We start from the raw sequence: 21,141 nt of genomic DNA on the forward strand, positions 1-21,141 counted from the left end.
AGAAAAGAAAAGCAGACAATAAAAAATGTGTATGACAATTGTGGTCAGGTCATTAGAAAACTGCTCCTTACATTGGTATAGCTGGTTTTAGTTGATCACATTCAACTGGACTTGTTCTGCAATGATGACAACCTCTTCAGTTTTGATGAGTGTCAGGAAAATGCCCCAGCATTTATATCCACACAGCACCAATTATTTAAATGCAATTACCATGGAATGTATAGATATCGGCCTTTACATTGGTATCTTCTAAATCTATACTGATGGACTGAGAGAAGGGTCTCTTATGCCGCATACACACCATCACTTTATGTGATGGAAAAAAACGACACTTTCTGTGAAGTAAAAAATGACGTTTTTGAAACTTCAATTTTCAAAGACGAAGTTGCCTACACACCATCGTTTTCTCACAATGTTCTTGCAAAGTGAGGTTACGTTCCACCACGTTTTACCATTGAAGCTTGCTTCATAAGTAGCTTCTGGGCATGCGTGGATGAAAAAACGTCTTAGAAAACGACGTTTTTTGCTACACACGGTCAATTTTTGTGAAGTAAAAAGTGCACTTTTAAAAAACGACGTTTTCCCCCACACACAGTCAATTAAAGTGACGTTTTTAAAAACGTCATTTTTTTTCATCACATAAAGTGATGGTGTGTACGCGGCATTACATTTATGGTCAGTGGACCATGTAAACTGTTGGACTGTTGGATGAAGAATGATGGGGGAAAAATTGTTACATTTGTGGTTAGTCAAGGAACCCCTAGCAAACTCAAGAGAAAAGCTGTGCTAGATAATCAGTTAGACAGAGAGGTAAATCCAGTTGCATAATTACCCCATCTGAATTCAAAATTAGTACTGAAGAGCTCCACATTATAAAGATCTGGCAACCTGGCCAAATTGGCAAGTGTTTGACCAAAGGAATCTTTCCAAAGCAAAGCTTGTTAACACAATGTCACACAAATATTTCTCTCACCTTTAGTGGAAAAGGCAGTTGCAGAATGTTTTCCTTCAACGCTGTGTAATGATTGCACGGTTGTTGGCTCTACAGAAAAATTTGTAAAAAACATTTTATAGGGTTTTTTGCAACAAAATTACATTTTAAACAGAAATTGACTGGCAAATCTGATGGGACAGGCAGGAACATCACTATCATTCATGGGGCAGCTGCTTTACTTGCCTTACAACACCAATATCATGGGTTCAACGACCTATTACACAAGAGCATGTTAAGAGTTTACACATTTGCACTGGCCCAGTGAATATGTACATGTTTAATAATGCAAAAGAGGGTATATATATATATATATATATATATATATATATATATATATATATAAACGCCTCCCTTATTTTTATGGGCCTTTTGAGTAAAACAATAAAACCTTTCTTAAGAATGCCCCCTCCCGATCATAAATAAGCAAATAAAACTGAGTTCCAGTTATCAAGCTTACATACCTAAAAGATTATTTTACTGGAAAGTTTGACTAAACCATGCTAAATAACTAAAAGGTGTGACTTGTGCTCCCCCCCCCTTCTTCTAATGCAGGGATATCTATACTTTCTAAGCAAAGGACCAGTTTACTGTCCTTCAGAGTTTACGAGGACCGGACAGTGGTCAGTGGGAGTCGAAAAGGTCCTGACATCAGTGGGGAAAAAGTAACGTCCCATTGTTTCAGTGGGAGTAATTGTGCCCCATCATTGGGTCCCATTGTTGGTGTCATTGAGGAAAAACTTTGCCCCATTGTCGGTATCATTGAGAAAAACTGTGCCCCATTGTGAGGAATTGTTCCTAATCCTTGGTGTCACTGTGAGGAATTGTGTCCCATCATTGATGTCATTGGGAAGAATTGTGACCCATTGTTGATGTCATTGGGCCCCTTTGTTAGTGTAGGTAGGAGAAACTATGCCCCATTGTTAGACAGGGGGATGTAGTGGCGCTTGCAAATACTAAAAACCGACAATAATTTAAAACAATAAAATATTCTAAACAATGATTCCTAAAGTATGAGAGTGAGTCCGTCCTCTACTGGGGTAAAAATGTGTTCCACTCGAGGTCTATGCCCAAAGAATACCATCCAACATCAATAATTAGATGTGGAAGGAACTGCGAGTGAATAAATAATGAAATCCAATGGATAAAAGTGCCTAACTGGCCGCACAGTGTACATGGGATAATAATCCTTTTTTTTAAAATATGTGTCATAAATCCTTAAAGTGCTTGATAAAAAACAAGTGCAAAGTGCTAATAAATAAAACAATAATAGCAGTGAATGAAAGCTCCAGCTCTCCTGGAAAGTGGTTAATTACTAATTAGCAAACACATGCAGGAAAAAGCAACAACTGAAAAGAAGTCCAAAAATGCAAGTGTCCTAAAAACCTAAACGGTTCAATCATAAAACTGTTGTTTTTCTGTGTGATGAAAAAAATATAATAATAAATAAAAAAAAAAAAATCATAAATAATAGTCCAAAAACAGATAGTACAATATCACTGCAGGATTAGTGATAGTGAATAAAACTATATCCAGTGCACAATCAAGTGATAATGATAATATTAAAAATAAAGTCCAAAGTGCAAAATGCATCTGTGCTCCATTCAACAATTCAGATGATCAGTGGTTAATTCAGTGAAGACTTGTTACATTGTGCTCATTCAGTGAAGACTTGTTGCATTGTGCTCATATGTCTGTGAATCAAACCAGCCCGATTTTCCTCAGTGTGGGGATTATTTTTACCAGCCTCTTACCTTCCTGAGGCTTTTACCAAGCCTGTAACAGGAGCTGCTCTGCAGTCACATAGATAAAATCCAGGATCCAAAGACGGCTCACACTCCTCCCCATTCAGGCTCTCAAAAAGAAACACAGGAATGCCTCCATAGCATAAAACCACAGGATATCAGTTTAATAAAGAAAAACGAATACACTCACAAACATTGCTGTGTTAAACAGCGTGTGTACAATCGAGTGTCACCGCTCTGCGGCCGCAAAGCAGGTGACTTCACCAGCAAGCCCTCTGTGTCCTCCTCACGCGTATCGCGACAGCCCTACGTCGCTTAATCATGGGATCCTGATATCCTGTGGTTTTATGCTATGGAGGCATTCCTGTGTTTCTTTTTGAGAGCCTGAATGGGGAGGAGTGTGAGCTGTCTTTGGATCCTGGATTTTATCTATGTGACTGCAGAGCAGCTCCTGTTACAGGCTTGGTAAAAGCCTCAGGAAGGTAAGAGGCTGGTAAAAATAATCCCCACACTGAGGAAAATCGGGCTGGTTTGATTCACAGACATATGAGCACAATGCAACAAGTCTTCACTGAATGAGCACAATGTAACAAGTCTTCACTGAATTAACCACTGATCATCTGAATTGTTGAATGGAGCACAGATGCATTTTGCACTTTGGACTTTATTTTTAATATTATCATTATCACTTGATTGTGCACTGGATATAGTTTTATTCACTATCACTAATCCTGCAGTGATATTGTACTATCTGTTTTTGGACTATTATTTATGATTTTTTTATTTTTTATTTATTATTATATTTTTTTCATCACACAGAAAAACAACAGTTTTATGATTGAACCGTTTAGGTTTTTAGGACACTTGCATTTTTGGACTTCTTTTCAGTTGTTGCTTTTTCCTGCATGTGTTTGCTAATTAGTAATTAACCACTTTCCAGGAGAGCTGGAGCTTTCATTCACTGCTATTATTGTTTTATTTATTAGCACTTTGCACTTGTTTTTTATCAAGCACTTTAAGGATTTATGACACATATTTTTAAAAAAAGGATTATTATCCCATGTACACTGTGCGGCCAGTTAGGCACTTTTATCCATTGGATTTCATTATTTATTCACTCGCAGTTCCTTCCACATCTAATTATTGATGCTGGATGGTATTCTTTGGGCATAGACCTCGAGTGGAACACATTTTTACCCCAGTAGAGGACGGACTCACTCTCATACTTTAGGAATCATTGTTTAGAATATTTTATTGTTTTAAATTATTGTTGGTTTTTAGTATTTGCAAGCGCCACTACATCCCCCTGTCTATCATATGCTGTCAGTGCGTGAGCACTATTAGTTGTGGCTGCTGCTTGATTGTAACTTTTAATTTATTTGTACCACTATATTTTTTTCCCGGGTTAGGCTGGTTTGCGCATTAGTTCCCCCCTTGTTTTATGCCCCATTGTTGTTATCAGTGGATGAAATAGTGCCCCAAGGGCCAGATAAAAGCAAGCAAAGGGCCGCAGTTTGGAGATCACCAGTGGCGGCCCGTCCATAGGGACGCACGGGTGACGCCCCCCCCCTCCCACAGTCACAAAAAAAATAAAAAAAATAAAAAAAACGGGCCCTTTAAGAACTTTTATTCGGCTAAAATGTCATTTTGACATTTTAGCCGCAGTTCTGGCGGCCGTCTATAGAGGGCGCTGCAGCGCCACCCCCTCTCGCAAATAACACACATTCGTGCATAAATGCACAAATGTATGTTATTGTTGGTTGCCAGCGCTGCCTGGTCTATTCAGATAACCGGATGCGGGACGCCGGTTACCCGAATAGCGGCAGCTGGTTGGCTGAGGGGAACTGCCTATCAAAGCCAGCGGCTCTGATAGGCTTTTCTCCGGCTCTCAGCTGTCTATACTCTGAGCGCAGGCAATCTGCGCTCATTGTATAAGACAAACGGCCGTTTCAGCCAATCAGGTTCCCGGATTCTGATTATCAGGAACCTGATTGGCTGAAGCTTCACCACAGCGGCAGAAGACATCGAGGGAGCACATGGAATCCTCAGGTAAGTGCTTTTTACAGGGAAAGGGGCACAGTGACATCATGGGGCACAGTGGTGACAAAGGGCACAGAGGTGACAATTGGCACAGTGGCATCATGGGGCACAGTGGTGACAAAGGGCACAGTGGCATCATGGGGCACAGTGGTGACAATGGGCACAGTGGCATCATGGGGCACAGTGGTGACAATTAAAGGGTACAGTGGTGACAATTGGCACAGTGGCAACAGTTGAGGGGCACAGTGGCTGCGTTTGATGGCATGGCACAGTGGTGACAATTGATGGCACAGTGACTGCGTTTGATGGTATGGCACAGTGGTGACAATTGATGGCACAGTGACTGCGTTTGATGGCATGGCACAGTGGTGACAATTGATGGCACAGTGGTGACAATTGATGGCACAGTGGCTGCGTTTGATGGCATGGCACAGTGGTGACAATTGATGGCACAGTGGTTGCGTTTGATGGCATGGCACAGTGGTGACAATTGATGGCACAGTGGCTGCGTTTGATGGCATGGCACAGTGGCTGCATTTGGTGGCATGGCACAGTGGCTGCGTTTGATGGCACAGTGGCTGCATGTGATGGGCACAGTGAGGCTGCAATTTTTTTTTTTTTTCGTTTGCGCCCCCCCAAAAATTTTGAGCACCAGCCGCCACTGGAGATCACTGTTCTAATGAGATCAGGTGTTGTAATGTCAAAGCCCATCTGCAGTGCCACCCCGAAGTGCAAAACAATCAGTTAAGAGAATCTAGTCCAGCCATTCTCAACTAGGGTTCCTCCAGAGGTGGCTAGGGGTTCCTTGAGCTGTGGCTGATTTACCTCCTGTTTAATGGTGCCTACATAGTTCTGAGCCAATTCCACTTGGAGAAGCCAGTGGTATTACACCAATGATTTTCATAGTTCTTTGTAAGGGGGGCATTCTTACCACTACTGTAAAAAAGGGCATTCTTCTCACTGGCTACCAAAGTAAGGGGCATTGTTCCCACTGACCCCAAATAAATGGGTTTTATCAGGGGTTCCCCGAGACCTGAAAATTATTTTTAGGGTTCCCCAGCTGTAAAAAGGTTGAGAAAGGCTGATCTAGTCTACAGTTCTAGTAATATGTGGCACATGAAGTCTAAGGAAAAAATGTATGCATCAACAATACAAATGTCTATTTGTTCCTTATGAGAATTGTAGATGAATAGGGATTACTCCTTCTTTAAAACATACTGCTGCATAGGGGCCCAAATGGAAAAAAATTCTGACTTGGGGGTTATAGGAACAGAGTTCTGGTGGTCAGAATAGAGGAAACCAATAGAAGGACCAGACCACTATAGTGATGTTTATTTTAGGAGTGCAGCATGGGACTGATGCTATCAAAAAAGATAATCACACATGACTTAACCAAGGATTTTTTTTCAGACTGAATTTTGGCTCAAAATTTGGTTACATATACACGGTCATACAAAATTCCGACCGTCAAGAACGAAGTGACTTGCAACACTACAAACAAGCTGAGAAAAATGAAGTTCAATAAATCCTAGCATATGTCAAATTGATTCCGAGCATGCGTGTTTTTTTGCGCGTCGGAATTGCATACAGACGATCGGAATTTCTGACAAGAACTTTTCCTGTCGAAAAATTTGAGAACCAGCTCTCAAATTTTTGCTGTCGGAAATTCCGACAGAAAAAGTCCGATGAGGCTTACACATGGCAGGAATTTCCGACCAAAAGCTCACATCAAACTTTTCTTGTTGGAAATTCCGACCGTGTGTACGTGGCATTAGTGTCTGTGCTGCTGGTGATACTAGCAAAAACACAGTGGGAAACACTAGAGAAGTAGAAGTTAAATTGTGCTGTATTGGTGGAATTTGCAACAGACTACATACACCGAAAAGTAAAATTTTTCTAGTTATCTGTAAAATGCTTTTCTTGGGGTATGCTACAGAGTACAGGATCTTTATTGGGTTATGCAGCTACCTTTAGGTGACTGGACACTGGCAAAAAAAACTGTTAAGACAGCCCTAACATATACCCTCCTGCTCCTAGCAAGCCTCAGTTTAGTAGAAGATTAGAGAGTGAATCATAAGAATCACGAGAACATAGAAGAGGCACTTGTGTCCGGAAATGTTCTCCAAAAAAGGATTTCACAGGTAGGTAAACAATTCAATTTTCTTACTCATATATTACAGAACACATGATCTTATATTTAGACAATTGAAATGTCCAAAAGCAATGCAACTGAGGGGTGGGCAACACAGAAAACAAATGCCAACAGGCTCAAGACCAAATTAGGCAAACACAGGGCTTTAAAACGCAAAGAGCTGCGTGAAGGACCTTATACCCAAAACTGACATCAGAAGAGGCTAAAACATCCAACTGGAAAACTTCAAAACATGCAAGGAGAATACAAGGTGGTTACCTTGTAAACCTGGGGAACAGATGATTGGTGTTAAAAATTCCATGAAGGACTGACTGATCTGGTAGAATGTGACTTAACCAGAAAGTGAGAAACTTTTTCTGTTACACTGTAGGCTTGAATGATGACTTGTCTAATTCACTTGACAATAGTGGAATGAGAGGCTGAATGTTCCCTATGGGGATCCTCCAGAATGACAAAAAGTAAATTGAACAGTCTAAAAAAATCTGTAGCTGTAGGCTTACACATCGCATAGCACATCCAGACAGTGGAGAGAAAACTCCTTTTGAAGAAGGGCATTAGGACAGAAGCACTATGTCCTGGTTAAGGTGGTAGGATGAAACCACCTTGGGAAGAAAGAGAGGCCTGTTGCTACAAGAGTACCTTATACCCATATAATATATATATATATATATATATATATATATATATATATATATATATATATATATATAAAAATAAAAAAAGCTCATTGCCAGATAAGGCTGCAAACTCAGAGACACATCTCGCAGTAGTAATAACAACAAAATAAAAACAACCTGAAGAGTAAAAGGTAGACAGTGGACTATCCCTGATGGGTCCAAAGAGCAGCTTCTAAAAGGGCAACCAAACCAGGCTGCAATCCCACAAGTCACTGCGGCACATACATGGGGATAATGTGAGCAACATCCTGCACAAAAGGCTTTTACTAAGTGGACTTTGGAAAAAGCATAGCTAGGGCTGAGATCTGACCATTGATGGTACTCCAGGTCTAATCCAGACTGGATTGGAGAAGACAGGATTTGTCCAAGAGTACTTCCTGGGATAGCGATCCCTAGCCTCGCACTAAACCAGATAGGCCTCCCGGGTGGGATGATAGTCTTTGCAAGAAGTCAACTTCCTGGCTTTCAAGAGCACTGGGATGAGTGAATCCACTAGGCTTCTGTCCTTCCTTACCTGGGCTTCAACAGCCAAGCCAGTGACTGAAAAGCAGGATGGTGAACTGAGCATCACCTTTGAAGGCTTGAGAAACCCTGGTGCGGGCTACAATCCTGTCCAGTTTGTTGTTGAGCCTGGATTCCAGGAGATCCACTTCCGGAGACCCTAACTTGTGACAGAGAGTTTACAACTCTCCATGCTCCGGTCAACCAATCAAAACATCCTCCAAATCGAGCTACAAATCTAGGGAAGAACGAAGATTTGCAGTCCAAGGACCTCGGCTCTGGAACGCTCTACCCACGAGCATCCGCATGGAAGAAAACCATTGGGCTTTTAGGAAAAAACTAAAGACCCACCTCTTCTGAAGGATCAGGACGACACTGGATGCAATGCGCCTTGAGGCGATTTAGTTCGCAATTGTAGAGCTATACAAGTTATTCACTCACACTCACTCACTCAAAACACTTCCTGCTGAACAGAACAATCTTGGGGATCTAAATGTTGATGACAGAGAAAGTCTGTGCTGTCAGTTTTCATGCCTGTAATGTGCAGAGTGGTCAGGTATGGGACATGCAGTTCTGCCCAAGCCAGAATCAGCTCTGCTTCTCTTTGAACTGTGCCACTTCTGGTGCCTCCCTATAGTTAATGTATAGCTGATGTAGACCACTGCTATGTCATCATCCAACTGAATATTGGTAAGGAGACCATACTACTGTATTCGAGAGATTGATTGTCCAAATATATTCTGTTAGGGTGACCCTGCAATACTTTAAGTAGGTCCAGTGAAGAAGGGACAACCTGGTTGTCCCGAGTTCCACGATAATGAGCTTTCTTCAACAACCAAGTGCTATATACCCTAAGGATATTCAGTACACCAACCCAGCCAGAAAGGCTGGTATGCAGGTAATCAGGAGAAAGGATCTTCCCAGGTCTAGTACTGGATCAAAGATCTACCGTTGCGGCGCAAATCTTGTTTTTGCCGATCAGGTCCATGAGGTGATCCAAAAGACTAGGTCTGCTGGCTCCATTCTGCCAAAATGTTGAGCAATGGCTACTGCAAAAGCAAATGGTTAGGTAGCTTCTGGATAGAAGGGTCTGCATTGTCCATTGGACATTGGCTGGCAGAGTCTGGACTGATTGTTCTTTTAGCAGGAAATGGTTTGGATAATCCGCAAGTGAATTCACAAGTGTATGTCCTCAAAGCAAAGCTAGGACAGGTGATAACATCTTGGGGAAAACCTGAGGTGCCGTAGACAGACCAAAAGCAGGTTGATAATGTTGTTACAACCACGGTACAACATATGTAGCATTGATGTGGTGGGAAAATAGGATGTCCACTGAGGTCAAATGATGCCCTGGCTGAAGGGAAGCAAAGCCTGATCCATGATTTGCACACGACGGAACCTTTTAAAAACTTTCAGATCCAGAATGGGGCAAATTACTCCATTTGCCTTGGTCAATAGATTTGAGTAGAAACCCTGGAACCTTTCCCCACTTTGGAACAGGAACTTTGACCCGCTGAGAGAGGATTAGGGATCCATCTGCCTTTGTGAAGAGGCTGGCAAATTTAACAATGTGAAATGGGGTGGAAGCAGAAACTGAAACTTGAGATTTTAGCCTCTGGACTGTCACGATTTAGCCTGCAGTTTTCCTGCCTGTGTAAATTCTTACCTCTTTGCTGCAGTGCTTCTCCTAGTCCTCCTTTTACATGTGTCGTTTGGTTTCTGCGCTAACCTATGAGTGTCACCTGCTATTCTGTGGGTTTATATTTCCTTTCCATCCCATCACTTTCTGGTGATGTATAATACATGTATTCTGTGACTGACTTCCTGTGTACCGACCCCAGCTTCATGTACTGTCTGTGCTTGCCTGTCACCCGCCCTGACCTCGGCTTGTTTCCTGCATTTCCTTCTGTCTCCTGACACTGTACTTTGCACACGCTAGTGGTCTCTGCATCATCATATGAATGCACCTGGGGGCCACGACCTGGTTCCACTTGCTGCAAGTCTATCCCCACTATCAGGGGCCGTGGTAAAGAAGCAGACTGGTGCATAGACTCTGCGCCCTGGGAAACCCTGAGTTGGTGATCTACAAGGGCTCACTATCACAGACTCCTGACATGGACACAATGTTCTGGACCAAGATGTCTGAAATGTCCTGGGACCAGATGGACGTAAAGAATGACAACTGATGAGTGGGTGTGCCCCCTCATAGAAAGCAGAGCTTGTTTCTGGACCTAGTGGGTTTAGAAGTCCAAGTCTTATGGCATAATTGGGTTCCTGACTTGGACCTAAAGGCCTGGGAGAAAGGAAAAAGAAACTCTTCTTGGTCTCTGGGACAGAAGGTTTATCTTCAGGAGTTCTGTGCTTTTTCTGAAGTAAAAGGGTACTCTTTCCCCTGTGATTTCCTTAATGTTTGTTATACATATCTGCAAATAAATACAATAAAACCTTGGTATAAAACCTTGGTTTGAGAGAAACTTGGTTTAAGAGCATTTTGCAAGACAAGCAAATGTTTTTAATACATTTTGACATGATATACAAGCGATGTCTTGATATACAAGTAGCGTCATGTCACAACCGAGTATAAAAGAGAAGAGAGGTGTCTCTAAGTGTAGCAATATGGTTACATTTATTGAAGGTACAACATTTAGCAACATATTGCTACAATTAGAGGCACATCTCTTCTCTGTTATGCTCTGTAGCTCCTGCTGACTTTTGCTTCTAATCCCCTTGTGGAGGCTTCCATTTGTGGATGGACATTTTATGGTTACACAACCTATCACATTGCTATAATCTTTTTATATGGACTATAAATTGAAGGACTTATGAATAAATGGTTGTGGACTTAATCATTTGAGTTTCCATTATTTCTTATGGGGAAATGTGCTTTCATATACAAGTGCATTGAATTACAAGCATGTTTCTGGAACAAATTATGCTCACAATTCAAGGGTTTACTGTAATCGTTTTAACATAAGTTAAGGCCAAAATGTATCCTGTTACATTTCTTTGGTAGGAATAGCCTAAATCAGTGTACATTATTTATTTTGCATGAAATTTATATAGCCTAAAAACTATGGTATTTGAAAAATGTTCAATTCTGATGTACTGACTGCCATTTCTTGAGGCCCTAAAATGCCAGGACAGTACAAATACACACGTGGTATTGGCATGGCGTGGTGAGTTTTTTTTAAGCTGTAATTTCCTGTCTGTGTGCTTTGTGTATTTCAGATCTCTGCAATGATCCTGTGAAACATTGCCTCTGTGTAAGAGCTTCCTTTAAAAAAGGACTGGTTACTGCTGCTCTCCCTCCTTGTGCAGGGTGACTGAAATTGTTTCTACCCCCTCCTGTAGTTTTGTGCAGGCAGCCTGAAGTGGGTGGAGCCTACTGGGTCCCTCCCACAGATCTGCCATTTCAACAGGTCATGTATAGCACAATGGTGATGTCACTGCTAATTTTACTATGTAATAATTGGGTTTGTAAGAACACTTGGTGAGCAAAATAGTTAATGGAACATTTTTGTGCCCGGAATTTAGCTTTAAATGTCCAAGAATATGTGAGTCTACAGTATGTGTACAGTGCTACATGACATTGGTAAAACATGTGTTCCCAGAACAGAAAGTAAACAGAAATCTCCCCAATAGGAAACAAAAAAAAAAAAGTGACAGGGGTTTTAGCCATTCGCCACGCTATCCACAAAAAAAACCCCAAAACAGATTTGGATAAAGATGACTTCAAATCTTAGGAATATGGTGTTGTTTGAGTTGTTATACATATTGGTTTAGCTGAAGTATCCTGTAACATGTTCATGAACCTGATGACATCAATAAGTATCATATCACTTTCAACATTTACAAGCAGATTGACAAACATATCTTACCAGGATTTTTTTTAACAGCCGGGGGTGGTTTGGTCAATATTTCTTTGATCTGAAGGAAGATAAAGAAGATAAGCAACAATTAGGCAAATCATTACTTGGGGTTGTTCTGCATTCACTGAATATTCTCCTGAACTTCAGGAGGGAAACTCAGTAGTACAACTTATTTTTCCTCTATATACAGCTAGGATAAACAAACATCTCGATAAAGAGATAAAATAAAATCTGTCAATCTGATTTTGTACTTTTATGGCCAGTTCACACTACATGCAGTCCAGTGCATTTTCTGCATCAAAAACGCATATGGTTTTCAATGGCATAATTCACACCAGTGCTTGCAGCTCCAGAAAAAAAGTAGAACATGGAATGCTGGAAAACGCATCAAAAATGCACTGGAACACACATGTCCTTATCTAAAGGAGTTGTAAAGGAAAAAAAAAAATTTGCCTAAAATTAATGTCTGCAAGGTAGACAGACAGAATAGTGTAATGATTCTGTTAAAAAACAAGTAAATACCTATTAAATTCCTTCATCTATATCACCTCTGGCGTTCTAGTTTCTGTTCTCTCATTCACTTCCTGGTTTGCGGCGCTCGTTCATGTAAGAACTACATTTCCCAGTATGCATTGCGGCACGCCCAGTAATTGAATGAATGAATGAATGACTTGTATAGCGCAACGCATGCGAACTGAATCGCCTCTGAAGTCACCTTCTTGAAGTCTCTAACACGTAGAGAGCGTCCTGCCGCACAAATGTAGTTCCCAGGTGGGGGCGAGCACGTCACTGACCACCCCAGTAAACCCTCCCGTCACGGTGGTCAGTAAAATCGGACAAGCAGGAAGTGAACAGAACAGAGAAGAAATAGAGCAACTTCTGAGCAAAAATTAACAATGAGGAAGTAAAATGAGGAATGCCTGCAGGTAAAGGATGCTTATTATGAAAAAAAAATGTTTTCCTTTACAACCCCTTTAAGGTTAGGAAAAAAAAGGGGGGGGGGGAGTACTGGACTGTATCAAAAACCCATTGGAACATCAAAAACGTGTCAAAAGCATGCATGCAGAAAGGCATCTGGACTGCGTTTCTATAATGTGAACTGGCCCTTAGACTGGATTCAGTAATTTTTGCTGCATTGTGCTGCGTTACCACATGCACCCTAATGTGCAATATTTCAAGTGAGTATAAGTATAGTTTCAGTAAGGCAATTTCAAGGGGATGCACACACACACCACAATGTAGGTCATAATACATATATCATGTACATGTGTTAGAGGATTGGAAAAATATGCTAAAAAGGTATTATTTACTTGAAGATGATACAAAGATGTTTAAAAACCTGCCCTATCCAAATGGTCACCAACCAAAAAATTTGAGTGTGGCTCTCATTTAAATAAAAAAAAAAACAAGAATGCCCAGCTTGCTCTTATCACAATTATGTTTTTGATGAAGCTGAAGTATGACCTGGTTCTTCTCATTCTTTTCCCTGTCGCGCTCATTTTGAAGCTGATGTACAATCTGGTTCTTTTCCCGATCAAAGTCTTGCTGAAGCAACTGTATAACTCTGTTCTTTTCCAGATCATGTTCCTGCCGAAGTAGCTGAATGGCCTGATTCTTATCCCGCTCATATTCTTTCTTAAGTTCCTGGTTGTGATTTCTCCACTTTTCTTCCTTTAAATAAATGAATTGGTTGAAATATTTATACCATTCTTCAGCCCATTTTACAGTACTGAACTAATTTGACAAAATGTAGTGCATTTAACTCCCATGCATGCACTACAAACCCAATGTAGGCCAACAATGTATACGTTCTAAACTGTTTATGCACCTTTTCTGTTAAATTTAGGGTCAGTCTATTCAATACATATTTTACTTTCCTATAGATGTGGTAAAGTGTCCCTCAGTTCTCTACTTTCTGACCCCTGCACTCTGCATTACATACTACTGATCACCCCTGCACTCTGCATTACTTACTCCTAACCCGTAGCCCAGCCCAGCCCAGCCCAGCCAAATTGGCCAGAACTCAAACCAAACAGCTAGCCAGCCAGCCAGCCAGCCGAAACAAATAAAATAAGAAACATGACTGGACTCCAGCATCAGCCGTGGGGTGAAAAAATTGGCAACAAAAGTGAATACCAAGGGGTAGATTCAGGTAGCTTTTACGGCGGCCTATCTCCAGATACGCGCCCTAATTTCAAATCTGCGCCGGCGTATCGTTACGCCGATTCTCAAAGGCAGATATGCTAAAAAAATAGGCTTCCTCCGCCGGCATAACTTGAATGCGGCGGCGTAGAATTGTGTGCAATATTACGTTGGCCGCTAGGGGCGCTTCCGTTGTTTTCGGCGTAGAATATGCAAATTACCTAGATACGCCGATTCACAAATGTACGTACAGCCGGCGCAATTTATTTACGTTGTTTACGTTAGGCTTTTTCGGCGTAAGGTTGCTCCTGCTATTAGGAGGCGCAGCCAATGTTAAGTATGGACGTCGTTCCCGCTTCTAAATTTTTTTTTTTTTACGTCGTTTGCGTAAGTCGTTCGCGAATAGGGCTGGACGTAATTTACGTTCACGTCAAAACCAATACGTCATTGCGGCGTACTTGGGAGCAATGCACACTGGGATATGTACACGGACGGCGCATGCGCCGTTCGTAAAACACATCAATCACGTCAGGTCATCAAACATTAGCATAAAACACGCCCCCCTTCCACATTTGAATTACGCAGGCTTACGCCGGCCACATTTACGCTACGCCACCGCAACTTACGGAGCAAGTGCTTTGTGAATACTGCACTTGCTCCTGTAAGTTACGGTGGCGTAGCGTAAATACGATACGCTGCGCCGCCGTAAGAAGAAGCGCAGGTACATGAATCTAGCCCCAAGTTTCTCAGTGAAACTGAAAAAGTAGGATAGGTTTGTATTTTTACAGTCACATTTGTATTATTATAAGTATTCTTCAGACCGTCACCACATTTTTATTGCGGCTTTGCTAGGTAGTCCAATCTATGGTGGTCACACAAGCATCGATAAGTGCTAAATTTCCTTTCCGAAATTATAAATCCAATAGGAATAATCTATCTCTAATCTAGAACCTATTCAATCGATATGCCACATGCGTGGAAAAGGGTTTTGAAGGTTAGCTATCACACCTCTGTTTCCACCAATTAATCTCAAAATACCAATTGATGCAAACAAATCAACATTATTCCACCCAGGCCTATCAACTCAGTGTGATCGAAATGTAGTCTAAATTGATTACAAGGGAAGCTAGGGCTTTTTTTTTTTTTAATTGCTTGAGGATTCGATTGTTTTGATCAAATCACAAATTGATCAGTTTATAAAACCTCTTGTCTGAAAGCCCTCTAACCCCCAGACCATACTCTATTGGTATATACCGGTAATATACTGTATGCCAACACTCAAATGCATAAATGCATATTTTTAGATTGAGCCTTCATAAAAAGTATTGTGTGGAGGCTGGATCATGTAATATGTACAATATTACTTTGTATGTGCTTAAAAGTATCTTTATGAATTCCTCTGGCAGCAAACTTTAAATCTATAATATATTTCTTGTCAATCCTTTGAAAACATACCAAAAGTAAGCATAATTACAATAGTAAATTTAAAGTGCATTAACCATTTGACGACCAGCAATATACCAGTACGTTGCTAGACTTCAAGTGGTTATACTGGGATGATGCCTGCAGCTTTAGGTCGGCTCTCTTGTGAAAGCAATCTTAGTGGCTAACCAGTCCTTAAATTGTTTTTATAAGTGGGGGGGAATGTCCCCCTGTCCCCCCCCAATGCCTTCTGCGGCTTTATCGGGATCTAGTGTCCCACCAAGAGTCCAGATTGACTAGCCGGCACTTCCACAGGCTGATCGGAGAGCTGAACAAAAAATGGATCAGCGTTGTTTGGCTCTCAGCTATGGTAACCTGGAAGAGATAACCTGACATCACTTCCGGTTTAACTTGATGTCATTGGCGCCATTTTCAAAAACCAAACGGCATTCAAACACCAATCTTGGTGTAATCAAATGCTTTTAAGAGCTTTGGAGGGGTTTAGGGTCTTATAGACCCCAGATCTCTCCATAAAGAGTATCTGCCACAATGGATGTTTACATACCTTGTGACAGCAATAAAAGTGATACATTTTTTTAAAGCGACAGTGTAAAAATCTAAGTAAATAATGAATTAAAAAAAAAAAATTAAGTGCCTCCATCCCCCTGTGCTTGCACACGTAGGTGAATGCACACGTCGGTGCACATAAACAGCCATCACCTCACACATGTAAGGTATCACCGCAAACATCAGATCATGACCAGTAATTATAGCACCAGACATCCTCCATAAATATAAAGTGGTAACCTGTAAAGCAGTGGTCATCAACTCTGTCCTCAGGGCCCACTAACAGGCCAGATTTTATGTATTACCTTGGGGGGATGCAGACTAGAATACTGCAATCACTGAGCAGCAAATTATATCAAATGTGATGTATTTCAGTTATCTTGCAAACCTGTCCTGTTAGTGGGCCCTGAGGACAGGGTTGATGACCACTGCTGTAAAGCTACACCTATACATAGTAAAATGTATGTTGTTTGTTGCCATGGCGCAATTTTAAAGCATGATGCCGTGTACACACGATCGGTCCATCTGATGAGAACGGACCGATGGACCGTTTTCATCAGTTAACCGATGAAGCTGACTGATGGTCCGTCGCGCCTACACACCATCGGTTAAAAAACGGATTGTGTCAGAACGCGGTGACGTAAAACACGATGTGCTGAAAAAAACGAAGTTCAATGCTTCCAAGCATGCGTCGACTTGATTCTGAGCATGCGTGGATTTTTAACCGATGGTTGTGCTTACTAATGATCGTTTTTTTCCCCATCGGTTAGGAATCCATCGGTTAAATTTAAAGCAAGTTGGCTTTTTTTTAACCGATGGTTAAATAACCTATGGGGCCACACACGTTGTCCTCTGTTTAACCTATCGTGTGTACAAGGCCTGACATGTATATTTATATTTTACCAAAAAAATGCATTGTGTTTTTTTGCATACAAAAATCCAAAAAAGTGTATTTTTTCCAATAAAATTATGTTTGAAAACTGCTGCGCAATACCATGTGACATAAAAAATTGCAAATCCCACCATTTTATTTTCTATGGCCTCCGTTTCAAAAAAATATATATAATGTTTTGGGATTCAAATTTTCTAGCAAAAAAATACAGATTTTTACATGTAAACAAAAGTGTCAAAAAAAGGCCTGGTGGTCAAGTGGTTAATAATCATACCTGCTTTTTTAGGCGTTCCATATAATTTTCAGTGTCACGGTGATATTTTGACTTTCCTTGACCTTGGTCATTTTGAAAGGCTTCCTCCAGAGTACCTAATCCAGACATCCTTTGGTGGCTCTGTCTCTTCATTTCAGTCAGCTCCTGCAAATAACAAAACACCATAAAAAGAACACAAACATATGGTACAATGCTATGCCTCCTACAAAACTAAATATATACTGTATATATGATGTTTAAACCAACCCTATGCAAGTAATCATATAAGCTTATAGCACAGATATTGAGAACATTACACATAGCATAAATAGATTAAAATATGTGAGAGAAGATCTTCTGTCGCAGGGTCCGATCTTCCATCCTGTTTTACAGGCGCTGGCTTTAACGGCGTGGCTGTTGTGAGCCAGGTGTTGTAGGACCGGGGCCTGTCAGGCTCGGTGGTTTCTACCATGCTGTGTGCACGGAAGTCTACTTCACGTAGGATGTCCCATCTTACGTGGAAGACCTGCGTCTCTATGTGTAAAGAGATGAAGTGGCACCCCCATACGTACGGGTTGTCCCGGATTCAGCTGTTTTTACAGTGGGGAGTGGATCAGGCTCTCACCTTGAGTGCGGTTATGAGTCAGATTTCAGCTCTGGCTGTTTACTTTCAGCGACCATTGCCAGCGCACCCCTTGGTGCGCTCGTTGGTGCAGGGGGTCCGGCATGTGGCCCCTCCTGTGCGCACTCCATTGCTCCCATGGTACTTGGATTTGGTCCTCTTGGTGCTTCAAGATGCTCCCTTTTGAGGACGTTCGGAAGATCCCTTTGTTGACTCTGTCACAAAAGGTGTTTTTTTCTGGTTGCTATTACATAGATCAGACGGGTGTCTGAACTGGCGGCCTTGTCCCGCAAGGCTCCCTAATTAGTCATTCATGAGGATGAGGTGGTGCTGCGACCGCAGCCTTCTTTTCTCCCAAATGTCGTTTCGGCCTTTCACATTAATGTGGACGTTCTTCCATCCTTACGTCCTCAGCCGAACAAAAAGGAAGAAGACCACTTTACATTCCCTGGATGTGGTTCGGGCTCTTCGTGTGTGTTTATCTGCTACGGCTCCCTTCCGGAAGTCGGATTCACTGTTTGCGTCAGTGTCTGGTCCTGAAAAGAGTCTGGCGGTCTCGTCGGCCACCATTTCTAGGTGGATCCGTCAGGTTGTGCTTAAGGCCTATGCCCTTTAAGGGCGGGCGCCTCCCTTTCAGGTTACGGCGCGTTCGACCAGGGCGATCGGTGCCTCTTGGGCTTTCCGACATCAAGCCTCTGTGTTACAGGTGTGTAAGGTGGCGACCTGGTCGCCGATCCACGCTTTTCAAAGTTTTACAAGGTGGACGTGAGTGCATCTTCTGATGCCTTCTTCGGCCGCAAGGTGTTACAGGCGGCAGTTTAAGGTTGGAGTTCCTCCGTTAAGTAACTCCAGTTTTTGTTTGGGGTGTAAGCTTGATTGCTGTGTTGTTCTTTCCACCCCTTGAAATTTTTGACACTGCTTGGGGACGTCCCTAAGGTCAAAGGCTGCTGTGTCTGTCCATGAACGGAAGAGAAAATAGGATTTTTTTACTCACCGTAAAATCCATTTCTCTGAGTTCATGGACGGACACAGCACCCACCCCTCCTATGTTTGTACTGCTTGTTATGAACTGAGGCTGCTAGAGCAGGGTGTGGGTTATACCCGGAGGGCCACGCCCCCTGGGAGGATCTGCACTAAGAAAAGTGTTGTTAACACTTAAAGTGCTTTTTTTCTGCCTAAACTCTCCTGAAGGAAGCGAATATAACCCCTAAGGTCAAAGGCTGCTGTGTCCGTCCATGAACGAAAGAGAAATGAGAACTTTTCCCGCCAGTGAGGTCCTTCATGAAGAAGTCCAAGGTCTCACTCACACGGGATGTATGAATCTGTACCCGGTGTGGGGGCTGCGTTAACCCCAAAAAGGACATCCATGTTGGTGCAGTTGCACGGACGCACCCTGGGTGCGTTCGGGGCCGTGCACCGGCACCCACACAGATGTCACATTGGTTACAGTCACTGCATCCCAGTTGACAGCAATGGGACTGCCTACACAGGATGCTGGGAACACCTGTGCATCCCTGTTCCGGTAAACATGGCTCTCCCATGGGGTACAGATTAATACCCCCGTGTGAATGAGGCCTAAGGGTAAATGGAATATTTAGCTCCATTGTGTTGCTAATTTGGGGAACACTCTTTATTGTTATTTGGGTGTGTTTTATTATAGGAGAAGTGATTTACCCCGCTCAGTGGGGGCGGGCCTTAGAGAACAGAGGCTGCATATGGGCAGCACAGAGGCTTAGGGGTTAGCCATGCAGCACTGGGGTCCTTGTTTCAGATTCTGACCAGGACACTATCTGCATGGAATTTGCATGTTCTCCCTGTGTTTGCGTGGGTTTCCTCCAGGTACTCCGGTTTCCTCCCACACTATATGCTACTTTTGGGTTGGTGGTGCAGTGGTAAGCATAGCTGCCTTCCAAGCAGCTGACCCGGGATCGATTCCCGGCCAACGCCATCTCCAATACTTGGAGTCCTCAGAGAGAAAAGCGATATACAAGGTCAATGCGGAGTATATATTAGCGGTGGAATAAAGAATGAAGAGAATGTGTGGAATGTTTGAGGAAGAAAACGTTCCCCCAGAATCTATAGAAGGAGAACCCAGCAACTGATAGAAGACGCTTCGCTTTGGCTGCGATCACACCTAGGCGTTCTGGATCGTGGGCGGAATTACTGCAATTTCCCGAATTGACGCAAAACGTGTGACATGTTTGTGATCCCTTTACTTTCAATGGCACCCCAATCATGGGACAATATTGTCACCTGACAAATCACACAAACAAAATGACGGGACGCTTGTTTCCCAAAAGCAGTCCTGCGATTTGTCAGGTGACAATCACGGCAAAATCATGCCTCAATTGGGGCGATATTGAAAGTAAGGGGAATGGCATACTCCACCCAGCGGGAATATTACACCCCCTCAACTGTATAGATTTACATTAAAGTTTTAAATACATAAATCCTTCATTGCTTCAGACCTCAGCACACGCCATGTGTGATGTAACCATTTATAGACCACAATAAATATATACAGCATCTCACAAAAGTAAGTACACCCCTCTGTGTGCGGGAGATCACATACAGTATGTCACAAAAGTAAGTATAATCCTCGCATTTGAGTAAATCTTTTTTCTATCTTTTCATGTGACAACACTGAAAAAATTACACTTTGCTGCAATGTAAAGTAGTGAGTGTACAGCTTGTATAACAGTGTAAATTTGCCGTCCCCTCAAAATAACTCAACACACAGCCATTAATGTCTAAATCTTAAGGATTTTTTTACAGAACAGTCAATGAAAGAAAGTGTAGAACTCTTGTAATTTGGAAGCTCAACCAGCCAAAAGTAAAAGGCGTATCACAAAACTGAGCACATTGCCTGAAACTAGACAAAAATACCAACGTTGATGTATAAATTGTCTATGACAAGTAGATCTTGTGGGCGTGAGAGCAATTTATATAGAGAAGGAACAAAGATCATTTTTTTAAAGCTCTGTGCTGTAGCGATCATCCACCCTAACCAGCCCTCTAGACACTCTGTTTAAATCGATAAAGTTTCCTGAAATGATCACTAAACTTAAACAGATTTTTCACAAAAACTGTAAAAGATATCAAACTGAAAATATATAGCCGGATAGCTGAATATTTTGTGAACATTTTAAAGTTTGTTTGGCGTCTGTAGATAAAAGTATGAAGGAGCTGAAACTTTTGGTAGCGGAAGAAGATTTTAAGGATTTGAAGCATGCTCTCATTGACTTCAATGTTAAAAAAAGTGTTAAAA

At 41.9% G+C, this 21,141-nt stretch overlaps 1 protein-coding gene and 1 non-coding gene across 3 annotated transcripts in view; one reads left to right on the forward strand and one right to left on the reverse strand.

The window, feature by feature from the left end:
* Positions 1 to 21,141, reverse strand: part of DZIP1 (DAZ interacting zinc finger protein 1) — an 85,862-nt gene that overhangs the window by 29,448 nt on the left and 35,273 nt on the right. For both annotated transcript variants that reach the window (XM_040336102.1, XM_040336101.1), the window contains exons 6-9: positions 17,273 to 17,416; positions 13,440 to 13,646; positions 11,985 to 12,033; positions 974 to 1,042 (exon numbers count right to left, since the gene is read on the reverse strand). In XM_040336102.1, the coding sequence (XP_040192036.1) occupies positions 974 to 1,042; positions 11,985 to 12,033; positions 13,440 to 13,646; positions 17,273 to 17,416 (469 nt within the window). The remainder of the gene's footprint in view (positions 1 to 973; positions 1,043 to 11,984; positions 12,034 to 13,439; positions 13,647 to 17,272; positions 17,417 to 21,141) is intronic.
* TRNAG-UCC lies at positions 19,749 to 19,821 on the forward strand. The gene has a single exon. It is a non-coding gene; the product is annotated as a tRNA-Gly (tRNA).

Source organism: Rana temporaria, chromosome 2 (assembly GCF_905171775.1).
Source record: "Rana temporaria chromosome 2, aRanTem1.1, whole genome shotgun sequence".
In the NCBI taxonomy this organism is placed as follows: Eukaryota; Metazoa; Chordata; class Amphibia; order Anura; family Ranidae; genus Rana; species Rana temporaria.